The sequence below is a fragment of the Hyla sarda genome, chromosome 10 (genome assembly GCF_029499605.1).
Source record: "Hyla sarda isolate aHylSar1 chromosome 10, aHylSar1.hap1, whole genome shotgun sequence".
In the NCBI taxonomy this organism is placed as follows: domain Eukaryota; kingdom Metazoa; phylum Chordata; class Amphibia; order Anura; family Hylidae; genus Hyla; species Hyla sarda.
Genome location: NC_079198.1, coordinates 56,286,917 through 56,300,477, shown reverse-complemented (window position 1 = coordinate 56,300,477; position 13,561 = coordinate 56,286,917). Strand labels below are relative to the sequence as shown.

General features: G+C 41.6%; 1 protein-coding gene across 2 annotated transcripts in view; it reads right to left on the bottom strand.

Annotated features, from left to right (window-relative positions):
• LOC130294530 (carbonic anhydrase-related protein 10-like) overlaps positions 1–13,561 on the bottom strand; it is a 749,095-nt gene that overhangs the window by 138,786 nt on the left and 596,748 nt on the right. For both annotated transcript variants that reach the window (XM_056544464.1, XM_056544463.1), the window contains exon 7: positions 1,493–1,647. In XM_056544464.1, the coding sequence (XP_056400439.1) occupies positions 1,493–1,647 (155 nt within the window). The remainder of the gene's footprint in view (positions 1–1,492; positions 1,648–13,561) is intronic.

The window sequence follows — 13,561 nt, the reverse complement described above, 5'->3', positions numbered from 1 at the left end:
GCTGTGGATGAAATTTCTCGTGACCTTTCCATTATATGGAGAGAGACCCAAAATTCTCTCTTACAGGCTTCTTCACGCATGAAGAGGTTCGCGGATAAGAAAAGAAGAGCTCCCCCCGTTTTTTCCCCTGGAGACAAGGTATGGCTCTCCGCTAAATATGTCCGCTTCCGTGTCCCTAGCTACAAGTTGGGACCACGCTATCTTGGTCCTTTCAAAATTTTGTGTCAAATTAATCCTGTCTCTTATAAACTTCTTCTTCCTCCTTCTCTTCGTATCCCTAATGCCTTTCACGTCTCTCTTCTCAAACCACTCATCCTCAACCGTTTTTCTCCCAAATCTGTTCCTCCCACTCCTGTTTCCGGCTCCTCGGACGTCTTCTCGGTCAAGGAAATTTTGGCTGCCAAAAAGGTCAGAGGGAAAAATTTTTTTTTAGTAGACTGGGAGGGTTGTGGTCCTGAAGAGAGATCCTGGGAACCTGAGGACAACATCCTTGACAAAAGTCTGCTCCTCAGGTTCTCAGGCTCCAAGAAGAGGGGGAGACCCAAGGGGGGGGGTACTGTTACGCCGAGCGCTCCGGGTCCCCGCTCCTCCCCGGAGCGCTCGCTTCACTCTCTCCGCTGCAGCGCTCCGGTCACGTCCTCTGACCCGGGGCGCTGCGATCCCGCTGCCAGCCGGGATGCGATTCGCGATGCGGGTAGCGCCCGCTCGCGATGCGCACCCCGGCTCCCCTACCTGACTCGCTCCCCGTCTGTTCTGTCCCGGCGCGCGCGGCCCCGCTCCCTAGGGCGCGCGCGCGCCGGGTCTCTGCGCTTTAAAGGGCCACTGCGCCGCTGATTGGCGCAGTGGTTCCAATTAGGGTAATCACCTGTGCACTTCCCTATATTACCTCACTTCCCTTGCACTCCCTTGCCGGATCTTGTTGCCTTAGTGCCAGTGAAAGCGTTCCTTGTGTGTTCCTTGCCTGTGTTTCCAGACCTTCTGCCGTTGCCCCTGACTACGATCCTTGCTGCCTGCCCCGACCTTCTGCTACGTCCGACCTTGCTTCTGCCTACTCCCTTGTACCGCGCCTATCTTCAGCAGCCAGAGAGGTGAGCCGTTGCTAGTGGATACGACCTGGTCACTACCGCCGCAGCAAGACCATCCCGCTTTGCGGCGGGCTCTGGTGAAAACCAGTAGTGGCTTAGAACCGGTCCACTAGCACGGTCCACGCCAATCCCTCTCTGGCACAGAGGGTCCACTACCTGCCAGCCGGCATCGTGACAGACAAATAATGACAACAACCTGAAATAAGTAATCCAAAAGAATCAGCAACGCTCCGTCATTTTTAAAATATACTTAGAAAATATAACAGCACACCTATTCTTTTTTATTAGGGTATTACAATATTACAACCTAAAGTGGTCGTGTTTCCCCAGTTTGCAGGATTTTAGAAAGTAAAAACTTCATATTCCACATATGATAATACTGCGTGTAAACTTCAAAAGTTCCTTACTTGCATTGAGGTTATATTTAAAGGTCTATCGATTATGATCCAAGTCACTGTCTCATAACATGGAGGAATGGTCATCGACCCCTGATAAGTCAGAAACCCAAAGGACTCTGGATATAACTCTTCAATGCTGAGGTCTTGGATGACATTAGCTTCATCTATAAAAAGAAAAATATTTCAATACAAAATACAACATTTTGTTAAGAAATAAACTGTTTAATTAGCTAAATATTTAAACATGTCCCCTATTTCAAAACTTACTGGAATGTTCCCTATTTCAGAACCTACTGGAAGAAAAAATGAAATGTTCAAAATATATACTGATTTGTATCCTGCTCCCTTAGGCCATGTGTACATAATGGTTATAGGTGGTATTTTCTTTACAAAAACAAAAATGTCTGATTTTCGTGAAAAAAAGAAAACACCTGAAGAAAATGCAATTTTTGGAGAAAAATCTTAGCTTGTGTAAACATGGCTTTTTGCTTTCATTAATTCTTTGTGGGGAAAAATTTGCATTGAAAATGTGCTTAGATAAACATTAAAGGGGTGGTCCCATGGAAAACTTTTTTTTTTTTTAATCAACTGGGGCCAGAAAGTTAAACAGATTGGTAAATTACTTCTATTAAAAAATCTTAATCCTTCCAATACATTTTATGGGTTGTATACAACAGAGGAAATGCTTTATTTTTGGATTTCTCTGATGTCACGACCACAGTGCTCTCTGCTGACCTCTGCTGTCCATTTTAGGAACTGTCCAGAGCAGCATATGTTTGCTATGGGGATTTTCTTCTGCTCTGGACAGTTCCAAAAATAGACAGCAGAGGTCAACAGAGAGCACTGTGGTCATGACATCAGAGAAATACAAAAAGAAAAGCATTTCTTCTGTAGTATATAGCCCCTAAAAAGTACTGGAAGGATTAAGATTTTTTAATAGAAGTAATTTACAAATCTGTTTAACTTTCTGGCACCAGTTGATTAAAAAAAAAAAGTTTTCCACGGGAGTACCCCTTTAAGGAAAATAAGTGATGGACTAAAAAATAAATAAATAAATAGGAAACATTCTGCCTTTAATTGTTTTACCAGTTAGTATTTGAATCAATCTGAATTCTATGGGTTGTTGGGAAAAGGTATAATGTGACAATTTTCATGGGATAATATTGTATAACTTCAGGGAGCAAGGCTGGAGGGAATACGATTTTTGTCCAGGGCATGAACAGTTTTGTCCCATCCCTGACACTGTTGTCTATTTAGTGACACTGAAGGTATGTGCAGTACAAGTGTCAAAACATGGAATAAAATGTTTTTTCTTGTCCAGAAGTGTTAACAAAGTAAACACATACAGTATGGTATTTCTTTCATTATTAATAATCATTGATTATTAATTATGCCCATTTTTAATTCCTTCCAAAATAATAAAGGTTATTATTGTTATTGTCATTGATAATGCTAATGATAATAATGCTAATGATATATACTGTTGTAATATTGCCAACACAATGAATAAGTATGTTAATAATGCTGTACAATAAATAGCACAACTGTTTAAATACAAAAAAAAAAAATAATATATATTGCTTTGTTTTCAACTTTCCCCTAGAAAAAGTTAGGAAATGTTAAAGGGTACCTTTCATCAAAAAAAATCTTTTGATATATTATAGATTCATGTATGCAGAATAACTTTCCAATAGCATGTTATTAAAAAAAAATAGCTTCTTTCTATTTAATTTTCCACTTTGAAAAAATTACCACTAGAGGTCTCCCTACCAGTCCTGGCTGCAATCCTTAATTTTTTTTTTATAGATTTCAGACTCATGCTGGAGTGTCAGGGAGCAGTGCTGGGCTTGTCTGTGTACCAGCTGCAGTCTGAGATTTAGGACTCCAGCATGAGTCTGAAATCCATTTTTTTTTATAGGCTTGCGGCCAGGACTGGTAGGGAGACCTCTAGTGGTAATTTTTTCAAAGTGGAAATTTAAATAGAAAGAAGCATATTTTTTAATAACATGCTATTCGAAAGTTATTCTGCATACATTAATTTATAATATATCAAAAGTTTTTTTGATGAAAGGTACCCTGTAATCCATAAGTTATATGTACCCTAAAATTGGGCTATTGAGCACTTACAGTTTTTCCCCCATAAGCCGCTAAATAGGACTTGTAAAATTCCATAAGAAATGTACGTTGTAAATGTAATAAAATGGAAAATGGCCTTAAAAACGTTTGCAAAAAAACGAAATAAAAAGCACCTTTTTTTATTTCATTTTTTTGAACAAGCGCTTACAAATGCTCCTGAAAAAGTACAGGAGTAGGGAAGGCTGACTGTGTGAGCTCATAGTGCGGCATTTGCATCTCTTACTGATTAGAAATTAGGAATAAGCAACAGCTGTGTGTGTTGGAATTATGCATCTCTGATAATTTCAGTATATTTGAGCTTTGGTATCTAATTATTCTGATTTAATCAGTGTGTATCAGATAGTGCACAGCAAAATGTGCTTATTTCTTCCTTTAATCGTAACTCTACTTATACAATACATTTCAATAAAGACAAATTGCAGAAATATTATTATTTTCATGTTATTTAGTGACTCTTTATACAATGTTAGGCTGTGTCTGACTGGTCTATGAGAGAACTAGGAAAGCCTCCAGTTGGTTCACCGTTACTAATATACTTATTTCCAATTGGACAACTATGTTGTAGAATAGAGGCCCCACCCACCAGCTATGGACCCTATATACAGAACGCTGATCGATACAACAAACAAAGGCTTTTTAATAAGTCCACATAAAAGAGAAAAAATATTCCGGCACTGCTATTATTTTCCTAGGTAATCCAATCGCAATATTCTGTGTGTGCTGATAGGAACTAAATGCCAAACTGTGGATCAATGTAGGTGGTGCTACACGCTTGTCAGACATATCAAATCACTGCACAAAAAAAAAAGTTGCGGAGCAGCTCACCAGATCCTAGGTCCGCGTGTCGGATGTCACATCGCGGGCAGGAGGACGGGGAGGCTGTGATGGTACGGGGGGAATCAGGCATCAGGGCCACAGCCATATTGCACCGTTAGGTGCTTCGTCAGGCCCAATGCTTTTTGTTTGCCATTGCCCAATCTTGCTATGATGTAGGACCTGTGACATGACACTGTCTTGCATAGCCTCACTTTTATAGCAGAGTTTGGCTGTTCCTCACCCAGTTTTAAGTTTTTGCTTCAGTAAATGACTGTGTTTAAACGTATAAAATGATGATAATCATTACCACCTGTTTGGTATAACAGGTTAATCCTACACCTGACTATAATACTACAAATTATCTGATGTTGTGCAAATGTAATCACAGTAGAAGAATTGAAGCTGTTTTGAATGCATTTCTTTTCTGTTCATTCACTGTTTAGTTTTATTAATTAACAAAATGCTAACTATTAACACGCATTCCTAACAGTTTTGCAAAGTACTGTATGTGTATGCACATATATATGAAAGTAGTATTTATATGTACAGAACATGGTAATATACAGTACATATATTGTATGTATTTTATTTTATTTATATTGCTTTAACCCCTTAAGGACCCAGCCAATTTTCACTGTAGGACACGGCCATTTTTTGCACATCTGACCACTGTCACTTTAAGCATTAATAACTCTGGGATGCTTTTACCTTTCATTCTTATTCCGAGACTGTTTTTTTTTTTGTGACATATTCTACTTTATGATAGTGGTAAAATTTTGTCGATACTTGCATCATTTCTTGGTGAAAAATTCCAAAATTTGATGAAAAAATTGAAAATTTAGATTTTTTTTTATTTTGCTCTCTGCTTATAAGGAAAATGAATATTCCAGATAAATTATATATTGATTCACATATACAATATGTCTACTTTATGTTTCTATCATAAAGTTGACATGTTTTTACTTTCGGAAGACATCAGAGGGCTTCAAAGTATAGCATCAATTTTCCGATTTTTCACAAAATTTTCAAAATCAAAATTTTTCAGGGACCAGTTTTGTTTTGAAGTGGATTTGAAGGGCCTTCTTATTAGAAATACCCCACAAATGACCCCATTATAAAAACTGCACCCCTCAAAGTATTCAAAATGACATTCAAAAGGTTTGTTAACATCCCTCAAGGCACGTAACAAGGGGTCCAGTGAGCCTTAACACCCCACAGGTGTTTGACGCCTTTTCGTTAAAGTTGGATGTGAAAATGATTTTTTTTTCACAAAAATGCTAGTTTTCCCTCAAAATTTTTTTTTTTTTTTACAAGGGATAATAGGACAAAATGACCCCCAAAATTTGTAAACCCATCTCTTCTGAGTATGGAAATACCCCATGTTAGGACATAAAATGCTTTGCGGGCAAACTACAAAGCTCAGAAGAGAAGGAGCCACATTTAGCTTTTGAAAAGCAAAATTTGCTTAAATGGTTTTTGGGGGGAATGTCACATTTAGGAAGCCCTTATGGTGCCAGGACAGCAAAAAAAAAAAAAAAAAAAAAAAAAAAAAACACTTGGCATACTATTTTGGAAACTACACCCCTCAAGGCACGTAACAAGGGGTCCAGTGAGCCTTAACACCCCAGAGGTGTTTGACAACTTTTCGTGAAAGTTGGATGTGTAAATGATTTTTTTTTCCCACTAAAATGCTAGTTTTCCCTCAAATTTAAAATTTTTACAAGGGGTAATAGGACAAAATGCCCCCCAAAATTTGAAACCCCATCTCTTCTGAGTAAATAAATACCCCATGTGTGGACGTCAAGTGCTCTGCTGGCGCACTACAATGCTCAGAAGAGAAGGAGCGCCATTGAGCTTTTGGAAAAAAAAATTTTGGAATGGAAGTCAGTGGCCATGTGCGTTTACAAAGCCCCCCGTGGTGTCAGAACAGTGGACCCCCCCACATGTGACCCTATTTTGGAAGCTACACCCCTCACAGAAATTAATAAGGGGTGCAGTGAGTATTTACACCCCACTGGCATTTAACAGATCTTTGGAACAGTGGGCTGTGCAAATGAAAAATTACATTTTTCATTTTCACGTACCACTGTTTCAAAAAACTGTCAGACACCTGTTGGGCGCAAATGCTCACTGTACCCCTTATTACATTCCGTGAGGGGTGTAGTTTACAAAATGGGGTCACATGTGGGAATTCATTTTTTTGCGTTTATGTCAGAACCGCTGTAAAATCGGCCACAACTGTGCAAATCACCAATTTAGGCCTCAAATGTACATGGTGCGCTCTCACTCCTGAGCCTTGTTGTGCATCTACAGAGCATTTTACGACCACATATGGGGTATTTCTGTATTCAGGAGAAATTGTATTACAAATTTTGGGGGTCTTGTTTCCCTTTTAACGCTTGTTAAAATAAAAAGTATGGGGCAACACCAGCATGTTAGTGTAATTTTTTTTTATTTTTTTACACTAACAAGCTGGTGTAGCCCCCAACTTTTCCTTTTCATAAGGGGTAAAAGGAGAAAAAGCCCCCTAAAATTTTTAGTGCAATTTCTCCCGAGTACGGAGATACCCCATATGTGGCCCTAAACTGTTTCCTTGAAATACGACAGGGCTCCGAAGTGAGAGAGCGCCATGCGTATTTGAGGACTAAATTAGGGATTGCATAGGGGGGGGACATAGGGGTATTCTACGCCAGTGATTCCCAAACAGGGTGCCTCCAGCTGTTGCTAAACTCCCAGCATGCCTGGACAGTCAGTGGCTGTCTGGAAATGCTGGGAGTTGTTGTTTTGCAACAGCTGGAGGCTCCGTTTTGAAAACACTGCCGTACAATAAGTTTTTAATTTTTATTGGGGGGGACAGTGTAAAGGGGTGTATTAGTGTAGTGTGTTATGGGTACGTTTGCACTGGTGTGCTGCGGTGAGTTTCCCGCTAGGAGTTTGCGCTGCGGCAAAAAATTTGCCACAGCCCAAACTTGAAGCAGGAAACTTACTGTAAACCTGCCCGTGTGAATGTACCCTGTACGTTCACCTGGGTGGCAAACCTCCAGCTGTTTCAAAACTACAACTCCCAGCATGTACTGACAGACCGTGCATGCTGGGAGTTGTAGTTTTGCAACAGCTGGAGGCACACTGGTTGGAAAACCTTCAGTTAGGTTCTGTTATCTAACTCAGTATTTTCCAACCAGTGTGCCTCCAGCTGTTGCAAAACTACAACTCCCAGCATGTACTGATCACCAAAGGGCATGCTGGGAGATGTAGTTATGCAACAGCTGGAGGTACGCAACTACAACTCCCAGCGTGCCGAGACAGCTGTTTGGGCATGCTGGGATTTGCAGTTTTGCAACATCTGGAGGGCTACAGTTTTAGAGACCACTGCAAAGTGATCTCCAAACTGTGGTCCTCCAGCTGTTGCAAAACTACAAATCCCAGCATGCCCGGACAGCAAACAGCTGTTTGGACATCCTAGGAGTTGTAGTTTTGCAAGATCTGGAGGGATACAGTTTAGAGACCACTAAATAGTGGTCTCAAACTGTAGCCCTCCAGCTGTTGCAAAACTACATATTCCAGCATGCCCAAACAGCTGTCTGGGCATGCTGGGAGTTGTAGTTTTGCAACATCTGGAGGGCTACAGTTAGAGACCACTAACTAGATCTAGTGGTCTCAGTCTGTACCCTCCAGATGTCGGTAGGCAACTCACCGGCTTCCGTAGTATCCAGCCGCACGACGTCGCCGCCCGCTGATCTCCGTCGCCGCCCGCTGATCTCCGTCGCCGCCCGCCGATCTCCGTCGCTCGCAGCCTCCAGATCAGTAAGTGGATCTTCGGCGCCAGTCCCTGTCGGGTTTCCCCGTCCTGCCCCGCCTATTGTGGGTGGGCAGGACGGGGAAAACGAAAGTTAACCCCCCCGCCCCCGATCTGCTATTGGTGGTCGCGTCTAGACCACCAATAGCAGGGATAGGAGGGGTGGCACCCACACCATAGACCCAAAATGACCCGGTATCGCACAAATCGCAAGTGTGAATTCAGTGACCCCCCTGGGCCTTTGCACGGGATGCCTGCTGAAAGATTTCAGCAGGCATCCCGATCCGATCCCCGCCCGGTGCGCGGCAGGGGCCGGAATTGTCCATGACGTACGCGTACATCATGGGTCCTTAAGTACCAGGGTGTCATGACGTACGCATACGTCAAGAGTCCTTAAGGGGTTAATATACAGTATTGTTTATATATTTTTATGCATGGTAATACATTGGTATTGGCATTATTTATATGGTATTATTTTTATTTAAAGTGTACCAGTCATTAGCAAAAACTTTTTATATAATGTAGAAAATAACATCATATGTATATTTGTAATTGTTATGGATATGAATATGACATACATTTTATTTGCTATATTTGTGTTTTGTATTTTGAGTTGTTGCTTAACAGATTAAATGCCCCTTTCAACACAGGAAGGGTTCATTTCAAAGGAACATCCTGTCTTTTGTTGAAGACCTGCCTGACTGTTTCTAGGAGGTGTTTCATGGGCAGTAAATGATCTGGAGGGTGTAGAATCTGGGAGGGGAATCTTTTAGATAAAAGACTTTGCTGATAACTGTTGGGGGTCGGTCTTTTTTTTTCACCTCTGGCTGTGGCTGTTGCTGGAACATATTCCAAGGTCGGTCCATCCACCAGAGCAACTAAAATTTTCATCTACATTTTAAATCTAAGATCCTTGGATGCTAAGTAGATAACTGTATCATTTCTGTACATTTTATATTCGTCTGGATGAAATCACTTGGATAGCCATGATATACCTTTATGACCATCATGTGATATGTACTTAGTACTGCACAGAAAATTGTCTAGTTAGTATTACAATAGTTTAACTAGAAAATGTTTATTATCTTATTAAACATTATTATCTTTTGCTGCATTCCTCTGCCAGAATTCCTCATATTAATAGGTTGGCTTTTGGTGTTGATGAATACATTTAGGCTCCAGTAATTCTGCTTAGGTAAAGTGTCTAATGTACATGGGCTTTGTGATTATATTGTATTCACTGACCAGATGGTATGGTTGGACATTTTGGGTCTACACTAACCAGAAGGTTGGCAGCCATTTTGTTAACCACTAAGGCACATGGCCTACATATATTGACTTAACAGTTACTGTATAACCTTTTCAGCCAAATCTAATTCTACCCCAAGCCACAGACCACAAACCACAACAGTAATATACATTGGATAAAAAGTTTGTATATTTTTGTCCCTGCAGCTAGGGGCATTGCTAGGTCTCCAAAAGACCCAGGGCTAGAGCTCACAGTACAGCAACACCTCTATCCACACCCTAAGACATGCCCACAACCCACCCTCAGCCATGCCTCTAACCACAACATAAGACACGCCCTTAAGAGAATGCATTTTTTTGACACAAAAAAAAATGCCAGCAAAAACGCCAGAAAAACTGCCACAGCTTTTTCCTGCGTTTTGGCATTTTTTCTGCCATTTTCCTGGTTTTTCCTGGTGTGTAGAAACCCTGTGGCAATTTTCTCACTGCCTTCAGGGTAGCACTCTGTGGGTAGGATGCTGAGCGCCCGGTCCACAGAGTGTTAGGAGGTGAGTAATGATGTATAGCATCACTACTCACCTCGCCCGGCCGTATAGTATACAGGGGTGCATAGTGTACCTGTGCATACTATACAGGAGCAGGGAATTCTGTCACCAGACTGACAGGACTCCCTGTTCCTATAGCCCCTTTGGGCGATATACAAAATATACAGCTATCTATAGATAGCTGACGTCCACTTACCTCCCTTGCTCCTGTCCCGGCCATGTCCGTGTAGCTCCGCCCCCCTAGTGATGACATCATTATGGGGCGGAACTACAGACGGGAGCCTGGCTAGTAAGGGTCTGAAGCTCTGTTCACATTGTCCATTTTGTATAATGTGAACAGACCCTTCTGGCAGTGTCCTCCCAGACAGGGAGACTCCAATTGTTGCTAAACTACAACCCCCAGCATGCCCAGACAACCAAAGGCTGTCTGGGCATGCTGGGAGTTTTAGTTTTTGCAATAATTGTAGGCTCTCTGTTTGAGAAGACATTGCATTATGGGCGCTCTTTTTTCTTCTCGTTTAGGATCCGTGTATGCAGAGGATTACGGCAGATTCAATGAATTACGGTGGATGAACTGGATTTTTTTTATTTTAATAAAATGGTTAACAAGGGCTGTTTCCAATGTGTCGTCGTCTTTTTTTTTATTATTGAATTTTCAGGCTTAGTAGTGGAAGCCAGTCTTATTGACAAAATCCATTACTAAGCCAGGGCTTAGCATTAGCCGCAAAAAGAGCTAGCGCTAACCCCCAATTATTACCCCGGTACCCACCGCCACAGGGGTGCTGGGAAGAGCTGGTACCAACAGGCCTGGAGTGTCAAAAATGGCGCTCCTGGGCCTAGGCAGTAACAGGCTGGTGTTATTTAGGCTAGGGAAGGCCAGAAACAATGGTCCTCGCCCACCCTGGTAACATCAGGCTGTTGCTGCTTGGTTGGTATCTGGCTGAGAATAAAAATATGGGGAACCCTATGCGTTTTTTTATTTATTTATTTATTTTTTAAAAATGTATAGGGTTCCCTGTCTTTTTAATCTCAGCCAGATACCAACCAAGCAGCAACAGCCTGACATTACCAATGTGGGCGAGGACCATTGTTACTGGCCCTCCCCAGCCAAAATAATGCCAGCCCGTTACCGCTTAGGCCCAGGAGCGCCATTTTTGATGCTCCGGGCCTGTTGGTACCGGCTCTTCCTGGCACCCCTGTGGCTACTGGGGTAATAATTGGGGGTTAGCGCTAGCTGTTCTTGGGGCTAACGCTAAGCCCTGGCTTAGTAATGGATTCCGTCTACAAGACGGCTTCCACTACTAAGCCTGAAAATTCAATAAAAAAAAACTCAACACATTGGAAACATTATTTTATTTAAAAAAACACTCTCCCACAGCCCTCGTTAACCATTTTGATAAAAGGCAAAAAAATCCAGTTCATCCACCGTAATCCATCGAATCCGTAGCAATCCTCTGCTTACATGGATCTGAAACAAGAAGGAAAAAATATATATATATATATATATTGGTGAGTAATTTTTGGCGCTGTCCGCTGGGGAAAGCGTCCATATTGCAATGTCTTCCCAAACAGGGAGCCTCCAATTGCTGCAAAACTACAACTCCCAGCATGCTTAGACAGCCTTTGGCTGTCTAGGCATGCTGGGAGTTGTAGTTAGGCAACAGCTGGAGTTTCCCTATCTGGGAAGACACTACCAGAAGGGTCCTTTCTTATTATACAAAACGAACATTGTGAACAGAGCAACACACTTCCAAGCCTGGTTCCCGTCTGAAGCTCCGCCCCTAATTACATCCTCACTAGGGGGCAGAGCTACACGGACCCAGTCAGGACTGGAGGGAAGTAAGCGGACTTCGTCTTCTGTATACATTATATACAGCTATCTATAGATAGCTGTACATACTGTATACCGTCCAAAGAGTTAACCTACACTGTCCAGCAGTGTAAGTTAACTCTTTCCTTGCTGGACTGGCACATAGCACACAGCTCAGCAAGGGGTTAAGTAAGCCAGGAATGTGTATACTTTATATACATTGCAGGCTCACTGTAAGTTCTTGCTGGGCAGTAGATATACAATGTATTTCGACTGCTCAGCATCAGCTGTTCTCCCGGCTCTGTAGCCTGGGTTACAGCTGATCCTGACATTCACTTCAGAAGGATCGCAGCAGGTGTCAGGACTTAGGAGGAGTGACATCTGCTGTGATCTGTCCCTTACTGCAGGTACTACTACTCCCAACAGGGAGCACATTCTGCTCCATGATGGGAGCTGTAGTACCTGCATTAATAGACAGATCGCAGCGAGTGTAACTCCTGACACCCACTGTGATCCTTCTGTATAATGTATAGATGCGGACGCTCTTCTATGGTTCCCTGCACTGACGAATGTATACACCTATTCATATTTCCCACAGAGAGTTGTAATTGGCTGGAACCATCTGGCCAATCACATCTCTCTGCGGGAAATATGAATAGGTGTATATATACGGCAGTACAGGGGACCATAGAAGAGCAGCCGGCCGCATCTATACATTAAACAGAAGGATCACAACAGACCTGGCGATCTTTCAATTAGTACAGGTACTACTATTCCCATCATGGAACAATGTGTTCCACGCTGGGAGTAGTAGTACTACCTAAAAAATAAAAAAAAATAAAAACACACACACACTACAGTACATTTTTATTATTGGTGGCTACATTTTTAGGGCCCTACCCGCCCACATAAATTGATCCCTGTTTAAAAATCAATTAAAATTTTGTTATAAAAAAGATGTTTCATTAAATACAATTTTTTCCATCACTACTGTATCTTTTTTATTATTATTTTTTAATGGTATCCTACGAAATTTTAATAAAAAAGATATCTCCATCACTTTTTTTTGGATCGCTAAAGTACAAAAAAGAATAAAAACCGCCTGAAAAAAACGCCAAAGTTAAAACCTGCATGGCATTTTTCTTGGTGTTTTTATCACTCCCATAGACTACTATGGGAGGAAAACGCCAAGATTTTCCCGAAAGAACGCCAAAGTCTCGACAAGAGGTCATTTTTTCAAAAACTGCCAAGGAACCCAAAAGCGCCAAAAGGATAAAAAAAAAACGCCAAACTGAAAAACGCCAAGTGGATTTGGCATTTTGCAGTTCCATATTGACTTGCAGCTAACATCTGGCCGCAGCATTTTTTCACAAAAAAAACGCCATGCGGCAGAATGGGTATTTTTATTGGCGTTCTTGTAAAAAAAAAAAAAAACATGTGGAAACTTAGTCTTAGGGTTTATTTTTTGCGCCATGATCTGATCATGATAGTTTTCATTGGCAGTACTTTTGTGCAGTTCTGGATTATTGATTCCTTTTTTTTTTTTTATAAAAACATTTCTGATTAGTGATGTGACCATAAATCATACATTTTGGCATTTACTCCATTCACTGTGAAGGAATAAACATTATATTTTCAACGATAGGACATTTATGCATGTCCTCATTGTCAGGGCATGCTGGGAGTTGTAGTTTTGCTAATGCTAGGAAGCCTTAGGTTGGGGACTG